The 10,682-nt window shown below is 40.6% G+C and overlaps 1 protein-coding gene and 1 pseudogene across 1 annotated transcript in view; both read right to left on the reverse strand.

Annotated features, from left to right (window-relative positions):
* The window catches only part of LOC103263302 (T-cell immunomodulatory protein), a gene marked incomplete at its 3' end in the record, with an annotated part of 225,243 nt that extends 221,272 nt beyond the window's left edge, over positions 1-3,971 (reverse strand). Inside the window, exons 1-2 of the mRNA XM_021713910.1 lie at positions 3,547-3,971; positions 1,901-1,973 (exon numbers count right to left, since the gene is read on the reverse strand). Of these exons, the coding sequence (XP_021569585.1) occupies positions 1,901-1,973; positions 3,547-3,787 (314 nt within the window). The remainder of the gene's footprint in view (positions 1-1,900; positions 1,974-3,546) is intronic.
* Positions 3,972-9,545: 5,574 nt separating this feature from the next.
* Positions 9,546-10,443, reverse strand: LOC103263301 (annotated as a pseudogene).
* Positions 10,444-10,682: the final 239 nt, after the last annotated feature.

The raw sequence follows: 10,682 nt of genomic DNA on the forward strand, positions 1-10,682 counted from the left end.
ATAAGATAAACCTGAAAAATGTCAAGAGAAAATTCATTCATGTTCAGGCATTGGCTAGCACAGTCCTTTTATTTAGTCTCTTTATCAAAATACCAAGATATTTAATGGTTTTTCTAACAAATGGAGGCTCATCATTAACCGCTAAAGCAGAAAGCAGTATCACTGTGATTTTGTCAATTAAATTATTATTACAAAATATTTAATTTGGATTTTAGTGTGAATCGACAACTTACAATGAAAATTAAATAATTGTTTTATTTTTGAAAGCTAGTAGAGATTCACAATGAAAAACAAATTTTTACCAAACCTAGCAATCAATACACTACACAAACATATATACCTAATTTATTTATTTATTTATTTTTATTTTTGTAGAGACAAGGTCTTGCTATGTTGCTCAGGCTGTTCTCAAGCAATCCTTCCATCTCAGCCTCCCAAAGTGCTGAGATTACAGGCGTGATCACTGCACCCAACCCTAATTTTGTATTTCTACTAACAATAATTCTAAAATTATTTTTATTAATTTTAAAAACTTAATATCCTAGAGTCTTGCCATAATGCAGATAAAATTAATACTGCATTAATTTTAAAAATTGCAATTTCTTTCATAACTTAGAACCCTTTATATCCTTTAAATTTCCTTCTAATCTTTAATCACTTCTAGGCAGTTAGTTCATTTCTTGTATATATTTATCAACTCTAGTTCTTTCCCCACTCTAACCATGCTGACATTCAGTATCCAGAGCATTTCTCAAGGGGGATAAGTTCCTGTTCACACTTTTATAACTTTCCCCTCAATGTTCTAATTCAAGGCTATTTTTTTTTTTTTTTGCATGAGTTTGAGTTAAATACTGTAGAGTCTGAGTACTTATTAGCCTACATAGGGACCTTTTTTACAGTTTCCAAAACAATCTTTAATCTTCTACATAGCAATTCATTCTGTACATGGTTAACAAGTAAATCAATCTAAAATACTGTTTTCATTATCTCTCCTTGCACAAGGACCTATAATGACTCCCCTCTTCTCACAGGATTGAGTTCAAACTCTTCTGATATTTATGAAGGTTTCCAGTCTGCCCTGATCTCATCTTCTTAGTCTTAATTCTTCAAAGTATACCTTCCATTTTCAGGCAAATCTTTCCACCTCCTCTTCGCAACCTGCAGTTTTTACTGTCACCTCTTATACATGCTGTGGCCTCAAAATTGAACACTTTCACCTAAATTTTACTTGTACTAAGGTAAAGTTAAATTCCATGTCTCTCCCGAAGCTGCCACTTTGGCCTGCCCTGACCCATCTCTTCTTCCTTGAATTCAAACAGCAATCAATCCTTGCTTCTTGTAGTTCCAAAATTGTGTTGGTTCACTATAATTGGGGAGGTGAGGGGAGATTACTGCTTCATGCAATGCCAATCATATAAAAGAAAAATAACGATTATTTAAACATTTTATCAATTTAATTTCAAAAACTTGATTTGAATGACTTCAAATCAAAACAAAAAAATTAGGATAGAGGTTACTGTCTTTTCCCCACTGGAAAAAGGCTCCTTCTTCTCCAACACAAAACACATGGTTGACATTATAGCCTCCTGTGAGTGACCTGCTCCCAGGATGACAGACAATTCTCAACACATTCAGGAAAGGATATTAGACTGTAGTGAAATAAAGGGTGTTTATTTAGAAACAGTCCTGAATCCACTCAAATTAATTTTTTTAAAAAGTAAATCATTTTTTCACTACTTTTCCTAACAAATCACTTTGCTACTCATTCCTCATATCCACTGGTTTTGATTCTCAATACAAAAGGTTAAGACTGATTTCAAAGACAATCTAACCAGCCACCGCATATCCATTATTACAATAATGATTAAAGTTTTACAGAAACAAATATATTTGTACTTACATCAAGGATAGCTTTACTTTGGGTTTAAAATAGGGTGCATTCTGGTCTGCCAAAAAGACAATTAAATCATTTCCTAAAATAAAGAAATATATGCTATTAAAAAACAATGTCTCCTGGTAAGACATCTAATAAGTGGTCACAAGAAACTTTCGAGGCACTGCTGTCAACAGGAAAATTTTTATTCTACTTCATCTGTCCTCTCAAGGATAGTCCCACTAGTCTAACAGGGATGCCTAACAGTATATCCCTGTTCAATGTTCAAAGCAGTACAGAAACAGGAAGGATGAACATGGAAAACTGTAGATGATCAAGACAAACTGAAGTCACTGGGTTCTGCCAACAATAGATTGCTTGATTTAAAAGAACCATGTAAAGAACATGCCTAACAACTATACGTCAAGACTTGTCTTCCTCAAACCTATTGCCCCTTATACAGCTGTTTAGTTCATCACACAGATATGTACCACACCAAGGATGCAGGAATTCCCACTGTAGGTATCTGACAAGAAGGATGTAAAGAAGCATGTAAACAGAAAATGCTGAATTCTACAAGACCCTTCTTCTATCGTTCATACCTCCCGCCCCAGGTTGATGCATTCTTAGAGTTCAATTAGCACTCATTGGGTTAGACTTCTGAAATTGCTTAATCAAACAGTCAAGAAGAGTCTCTGACCAGTTTGAAAGGAGTAACTACAGGTTTGGCAGTATAATGCAAAATGGGGAGTCATACAAAGATTGGGGAAATATGCAAAGTTCACAAGAGGCTCTGAGATCCTGGCAACGGCCCCAAGAAATGTGATTCAGGATCCTGTCAGACAAGCTCTGCATCAGCTCTTCACTTCCTTCATGGCCTTGATCTTTAAGCAGCAACTACTTCTGTGGGTACTAAGAAACGCTAAGACCCCCTAATGCCCATTATCAGCATCAAGATTTACAAATTAGTTTAGTAATGGTCAAAGCAAAGAACTTCCACAAGAACCACAAGTTGGCAAAGAAAGCAGATATTTGGAAGACTAGGGTGATAACTAAGGTGAAGAGGGGTCAGGTGTACATAAAAGAACAAGCAGTTCAGAATGGAGAAGAGTATGCGGTTTGAGAGTAGCTTCCCCAAGGAGGCACTGAGTTTTTCTGTGGTCCCTGCAAAATGCTTGTGTGAGCTGTTTAGTGTTCAGGGTCTTGGAAAGGCACAGTATCTTCAAAGAAAGCCAGGACCCTGGCAAAGGGAGGGACTGGTGGATTAGGTAAGTGGGGAGGCAGGGAGAAGTACCCCGTGAGAAGAAAGTGTCAAGCTGCATCCTTTCCAGCTCATCATAGAGGAAGGAAGATCGAAGTACAGTAGAAAGGAATGAAAGGGCCTTAGGAGCAGAGGCAAGCTGCAAGACTCCTGGGAATCAGGAAGGACTCTGGAAGGCAGGTGATTCCATTACAAGGAGTGGGTGCGTGGATAAAGGCCGCAGTCTTATTTTTAAAAATGGGGATAGGTCAAACTGTAGGGTGGCAGTGTCGGAACCTGGGGTTGCAAAAAGTGGAGGAAAAATGGCAAGCTATCAAGAATACTGGAGATAAAGGGAAGGCCACGGGGCTGGGAGAGAAGGGCCGGCAATCGGGGCAAGGGGTGTGGGGAACACCGGGAGGGGCACACGGACGGTGGACAGAGGGAGGGCCCGGCAAGCACTGACTTTCCCGCAGCACGAAGAGGTCCGTCTGCTTGTCGGAGTTGAGGTCCCCGAAGGCCGCCAGGGTGCCCCAGGCCTCGGCCCCAAAGAGCTCGGCCGTGACGTTGTGCAGCGCCCGCGCCGGGACCGGCCCGAATCCTAGCAGCGCAAGACACGCGAGGAGCGGCGCCAGCGGCTTCCAGGAGCTCGGCAGCCCGCCCGCCACCGCCATGGCCGCCCCTCGCCCCCGCCCGCCGGCCCGGCGCAGCGCTTGACGGCAGCCGCAAAGCACCGCGCGCCGGCCGAGAGAAGGCGCGAGCCTCTGGACCCTGCGAGCCGCCGGCGGGCCCCCAGCACTCTCCCTAGGCCGCCCTTCAGACGCTCGAGAGGCGGCGGGGCTGGGGTGAAGTTCGCCTCGCGCTCACTTCCGGCCGGCGCACCTCTCGACAGTGTCGCGCAGGGGGGCGTGGCCGGGCGGGCTGTGCTGACGGGCAGCTCCGGGGGCGGTGGCCAAGGCGGTGGCCGGAGCGGGATGGCCGGGGCAGCGGGGCTCATGGCCGAAGTGAGCTGGAAGGTCTTGGAGCGGAGAGCTCGGACCAAGCGCTCAGGTTTGGCTGGCTGGGTCCCCGCCTCCCCACCCCCGCACCTTGAATGGTACTTCCCCCCAAGCTCCTGGAGAGGGAGGCAGGTGGGGGTCCTGGGAATGAGCCTGAGCCTGTGCCTGTGCCTGGTGTTTTTCCTGTTAGAACGTAGGCGGCGGCCCAGCTTTGAGCCTGATGTCTCCCCCCACCGCTACGAATTAGGTGGAGGTCCCAACTCCACGTCGGGTGTCTCCCCACAACTCTGTTCTCTGTGTGTACCCCCTCAGAAAGAATGCTGCGGTCCCGAATTCTCTCGGAGTCTTCCCACTTAGAAATCCAGGTTGTGGCTCATTCCAGGGAAAGGGAGTGTGCCCTCCCTCTGAGTGTCCCTCCCCACAAGTCATATGTAACTCTAACCTGGCCCTAGAGCTCCCGCGGCTTATCGTCGCCTTATTTCATATACCCCTTTTACCTTCCTGTTATCTACATGGCAGACACTGAGGGAGACGGCCTGGGTCACAAAGTGGGTCACGTTTAGCATAGTTAGGGTTCAGAAAGAAGTGGGCCCTTCCCTATGCAAGTGGCCCCAGGTCAAGTAGTTTCCTGCTGTGACTCCTCAGCCCAAGGCCATGGAGGTCAGAAGGGTGGTGCAGACAGAACAGTTCAAGTGTCCTGAACTGACTTGTTCAAACTGCAAAGTCACGACTTTAAAGTTAGCACCTGTGACTGATAGCGCCTTCGAGAGCGGGAGTTGAAACTTCTCTTATTTCTTGCTGTCTGGATATAATCTTGAGTAACAAGTGTGCCAATAAACAGGAAATGTGGTGGAATAACGTGTTCAACTAAGGACCTTTCCTTTTAAAGGATTGACGAGCTCTGACATTATTGGGGGATGAACTGCATTGCCTAGGAAAATTAACTCTGCATTTGCACTGATATTAAGGGTTTGTTTTTGTGTTTTTCTCAACTAATGTGCCCCCATTGTGTTTTGGGCTTTTTCCATTTTATGAAGTTCTTAGTAGTCTGTTGTTCACTCTGACTTTTCTAATTTGGAGAAAGTATCTAATGTCATAAATCATACACTCAATCTTTGTTACCAATTTTAGAACATTTTTAAGGTATAAAAAAGAATGAAGTTGGTTTTATTAATACCTTAAAAAGGTTTATTTACTAGAATTATAGTAAAACTTCCAACTACAAAGTTTGAGAGAATCTTTCAAATAGTAATCTTTAGTACATTTTAAAAATCAATACAGTTACTTAGAGTAGTCATATATATTTTTGCTTCACTTTTTCTTAAAATTTTTTGTGAGTCATAAAAAAAATTGATTTGGCTACTAATGAAGTAGCTATCTGGGCTACAACCAGTATTATTGGATTTATTGTGTCTGGATAAAGAGTAACCAGAGTTTTCTTACAGGGAACTGAGCACTGCCCCCAACAAATATTTTTTCAACATTTCTCTTTTTCTTTAATAAGCACTTAGAGTTTATTTCTTCTCCAGTCTTTATTTTGTTTCCTCTGAAATGCATGCCATAGCAGTAAACTTTGAAAACCTTAATTCTCTTAACTGGGAAAAAAATTTCAAGTTTTTAAACTGCCATTAAATGCAGTCACTTAAATCCAGTTTTGTATGCAAAGTAGTTAAGTGCAAGTGCACAGTATCAACATTGAGTGTTCCTGTATGTTTACATCACAATAGTAAAAAAAAAAGACACCAGCTGAAGTCATTCCTCCAAATTAATAGTTACTTTTAAGGTTTTCCATTCTTCTGATAACTCTGTAAAGTTTCTTGAGTTAGTCATTTACTACTTGTGTTATTAAAAACAATCAGCTGGATTCTGTTTGTTACTATTAGAAGAATATGTAAACTTTTAGAAGAATATTTGAAACTTGAGCTAACTTGACTCTGGTATAGATGCCTCTGCAGAGTTCTGAGCATTGTTACATAGTAGCATAATCACTTAATTGCATAATACAGGATACTAGTCTTATTTAATGCTTAATAAGTGGATATTATATATTTCCTGCCTCATCTATACAAGCAAATGTAATTTATCAAAGCAAAGAAAATCAAATTTTCAAGTCATAAAAGATAAAATAAAATTATAACTATCCTCAATGACTGCCTTTGTTGCATACTGCATCATGTTAATAACTGCTCACGCTGCTTTCAATTAATTTAATACTGATTGCTTCTAACCTTCACTAAACAGTTTTAAAATTGCTGTAGCTTAGCCTGCGACGCTTGTCATTAGACTCAGTGAAATGGCCAGCTCATCTGATGCAGTCGTCTCCTCTCCACCTGCTTTCTTAAGGTCTGGTAAGTGTAGACCTCAAAAGGGTCACTTAGTAATTTTAAATACTTTTGTTTCTGAAGGTTGATGTCACTGTAAGATACCATTTTGACTTTATTTTCTCTTTGGTTGGGCCTAGCCTGAGCACTGTTGCTGCTAGTGTTAGGCTCAGGTTTACAGTATGTTTTGAGTGTGGCCTGTTGTGTTTTTATGGTGTGGGGCATGCGAAGGACAGAAAGTAGACTGCCTGCGCTGACACTTGCAAGCTGTATGACCACAGACAGTTCTTTACTATCTGAGAACCTCTATTGTTGAATGAATACATAAAGAAGCTTTTAAAACGACTTTTGTCTACTTGTATAATGTAAGTAACTTTTTTAAGTTAAAAAATTTTGATCAGTATCCTGCTTATCTACTTTTCATCAGCTCGCTATGAAGGAGGTATCATATATATATCTGTATCTATATCTATATGTAGATATAGATATAGATATGTGTTTTTACAGACAGGAAGTGACTTGTCCCAGGTCCTGAGTCTCTCATGTTTCAAGACCATTTGCTTTATACCTTATCCTGTGACTTGTTGGTATAAGGGCTGGAAGAGATGTTGGCACAATGGCTCTTGGACTGCTTTGTTGTTGTGCCCTTTAAGAGTTGGATGAAAGCTGAAAGCTGTTGAGAATTGTTCCCCAGAAGAGTGCACAGGATTTTGAAAACAATGAATTCCCTTTAGGAACCAGGCATATGGATGTATTCAGTCTCACTTTACAGAAGAGGAAGCAGGTTTTGTTAAGTGGCTGCATAGCTGAAATGAAAACTGAAGTCCTTAGGGCCCTTTTCTGTAGGTTGTGATCCACCATCAGCCATTTAAAACCTGTTGTGTCAGAATACTCTGGAAGAAGCCTCTTGGTAAAAGGCCATTTGTCTCTAAGTGTCCTAGCAGAATATTTGAGCCTCCGCATTCATTAGCAGGCAAATGTGAGATAAGCACCCCCAGACAGTAAAAGTTAAAACTCCTTGCCTTCACTTTAGCCATTCAGGAATGGTTCCCCCTCTTCATTCATTTCTATTTATATTTTTCAAATACTATTTTGACAAAATAGAGGAGGAAAATCTTGAAGAAAAGAAATAGGACACAACTTCAGGAAGACTCAAACAGGAGAAAATAAAACTTACACTTTAAGGAATGAAAATGATTCCTATCTTTAGTTGTCATCTGCTGAATGACAAAATATTATATGTAACAATGCCAGTTGATTTCTGATTTTATCTTTGAACTAAAAGAACAAGAGGGCATATTTCTGGGAATGTGTTTTCTTTCTTTATAAGCACCAAACTCTGTTTTTTTTTTTACCTGGGCTTTTTTGCCAAAAGTTTGTTGGGTTTTTCAGCATTAGCAAAGTCATTCAGTAGTAATGGGGAAATGGAATTCTAAAGATGTACTCTTATTCATCAATAGTTTTGAAAATTTCTGAACTCAAAAGATTGTGCTTTAATATTGCATAGAATGCTTTAAAGCATATACAAGAAGCTTTTTAATTACCATATTGTTAAATTGAAATTACACCAAAAAACAAGTCAGAAAAATATCAAACTTCAGTGTTGTGATTCATTTTAAAGAATGATTCTTTATAAATTACTTTCAATATATATGCTTTTTTTGGGAATTCCTCTAAAACTTAGTAAGACAGTAAAGAAATACTTAAAACTTTTATCTGTTAAAAAATTAAATACCCAGAGTGATTTGAATTTATAATTTATTTACTAATTTAGACATACTGTGTTTATGTTGGGAATGATTTGCTTTCCCCTGTTGTGGTTCCTTGGACATTATTATGTCCAAGAGTTATTGTAGGAGAGTGTTTTATTGTGTGGTTTCATTGAGCAGTTATTTTAAAGTGTGTCCTGGATACACAGCCTAGCTTTTCACTGGTAGTTTTGGCTAGAAGTTATCCAGTATTGCCAAAGATGAAAGCCATTAGTTTCTTGATTTTGAAAAATTAGTTTCCAAACTCCCTGAATTGTTTTATGTGTTTTTAACTCTCCTTATTCCTCCTGGGTTGTTTCTGCTTTTTAATTTTTTCTTTGTTTCTATTCTTCGTTGAATTTTTTTTTTCATTCAAAAGAATTAAATCATTTGCTGATTACATATGATAATGGATACACAAGCTTCATTCCCATCTATAATTTTATCTGATACCATTAGTCAATTTAGATGTATTGCATAGGATGTGCCAACAATTATCTTTATAACCAGTAATTCCATGATTTTGTTTTGGTGACCCTTATTTTTTTTGCTCACTCCATTGACCAGGCTAGAGCGCAGTGGTATACTCAAAGCCACCCCAGTGTCGACCTGCTGGGCTCCAGCGATCCTTCCACCTCAGCCTTCCAAGTAGCCGGAGCTATAGGCACGTGCTACCAGGCCTGGCTAATTTTTTATTTTTTTAGAGATGCGGTCTTGCCAGGTTGCCTGGGCTGGTCTTGAACCCATGGGCTCAGGCAGTCCCCTTGCCTCGGCCTCCCAAAGTGCTGGGATTACAGGCTGAGCTATCAAACTCAGCCTGTTGACTCTTTTAAATGGTGAATTTCAGGTCACAACAGTAACTGTCAGTTCAACTATACCAAGGTTTCTGAAGACAATGGCTTCTCTACCCAAGTAGGTTGTAAATAAATTTCCAAATAGAATCTGGCACCACCCTGAAGGAATTCTAATTCCAACACTGTTGGGGTTTACCAAGATGGCTTTAGAGTAGACTAACTTTACACAGGACATTTTTTAAAAAAACATTTATTCAATGTCATGATCAGACTATTACATTTAGCAATCAACAGCATGGGTGCAAAAAAAATCTACATTTAAAATCCTTTGTTGGAATGCTTTACACTTTCTACAGAACAGAAACTAAAATAACTTGTTATACCATTAGTCACAAACACAGTCTTCGAGTGTTTTGCCCATACATGAGTATTGTCTAAACATGTCTTTTTTGTAGCAGCTAGGCTGTGCCATCACTGTGCTTGACTGAGATCACCAATCTGTTGTAACCTGTAGCTTCCCTGTCACTTCTCTGGCTCTCCTCTCCTGCTAATTTATGTTTCCTGGCAGTAATTAAAATCTTCTGCCACTGCCATAGCGACTGCTGCTACTAGAACTGCCATAGCCACTTTGGTTTTGTGGTTTGGCAAAGTATTGGCCTCCACCACCATATGGGCCAGAGCTTCTGCCTCCAAAATCTCCCCCCTTCATGGGTCCAATATTTGAAGACTGATTGTTATAATTATCGAAATCATTGTAGCTTCCACCACCTCCAGAATTTCTTCCACCCTTACCAAATCCATTATAGCTATCCCCGCTGCCACCAAAGCCAAAATGACCACTGAAGTTTCCTCCACAACCATAGTTGTCATTTCCACCAAAACCACCACCATGCCCACCACCAAGGTTTCCAGAACTACCTCGCCCTCTTTGGCTGGATGAAGCACCAGCCATCTCTTGCTTCGACAGGACTTGTCCTTACTTCATAGTTGTGGTTATTCACAGGATGGTATTTCTGAATGACAGTTTTATTCAAAGATTACGAAGGCAAAGCCCCCCTTTCGTGCCACTGCCTTTGTCAATCATGATTTCAGTTACTTCAATTTTCCCCTACTGTTCAAAATAATCTCTTAGGTGATATTCTTCAGTGTCTTCTTTAATGCTACCAACAAATATCTTTTTCACAGTTAAGTGGGCACCTGGTCTTTGAGAATTCTCTCTTGAGACAGCTCTCCTTGGTTCTACAACTCTTTCATCCTCCTTGTGTGGCCTCACATTCATGGTTGCATCTATCTCCTCCACAGTGGCATCCAAAGCCCCTGAAGCACTTGGTGTTCGAGTCTTAGTCTGTGAGTGTTCCCCATTGCTCAAGGTGGCTTCTCAGGCCCTAGTTGGTGGTTTTGAAGCTCGACCCTCTGATAAAGAGCTTCTGCAGCGGTTGGGGCTCCTTAGGGAACTCTGACTTAGACATGATGGTGGTGGGGAGAGAGACTTTAGTGATGCTTCCTCAGTGGCGTCCATGGGCAGAAAGGTCTTTGTTGAATTTATTGTGAGTCCTGCATTTCAATGTATGCATAACTGAGTTATCCTCTGATTCCTAATGTATCAGCATGTGCTGTGATTGGATGTAGTTTGTTTTGACTGCTTAAGTGAAAAGAGATATCCAGATATCCAGGTTTTTCTTTAAAGATCCCTTGGAATAAAATGTAG

The sequence above is a fragment of the Carlito syrichta genome, unplaced genomic scaffold (assembly GCF_000164805.1).
Source record: "Carlito syrichta isolate Samal-C Ts95f unplaced genomic scaffold, Tarsius_syrichta-2.0.1 Scaffold304795, whole genome shotgun sequence".
NCBI classification, from domain to species: domain Eukaryota; kingdom Metazoa; phylum Chordata; class Mammalia; order Primates; family Tarsiidae; genus Carlito; species Carlito syrichta.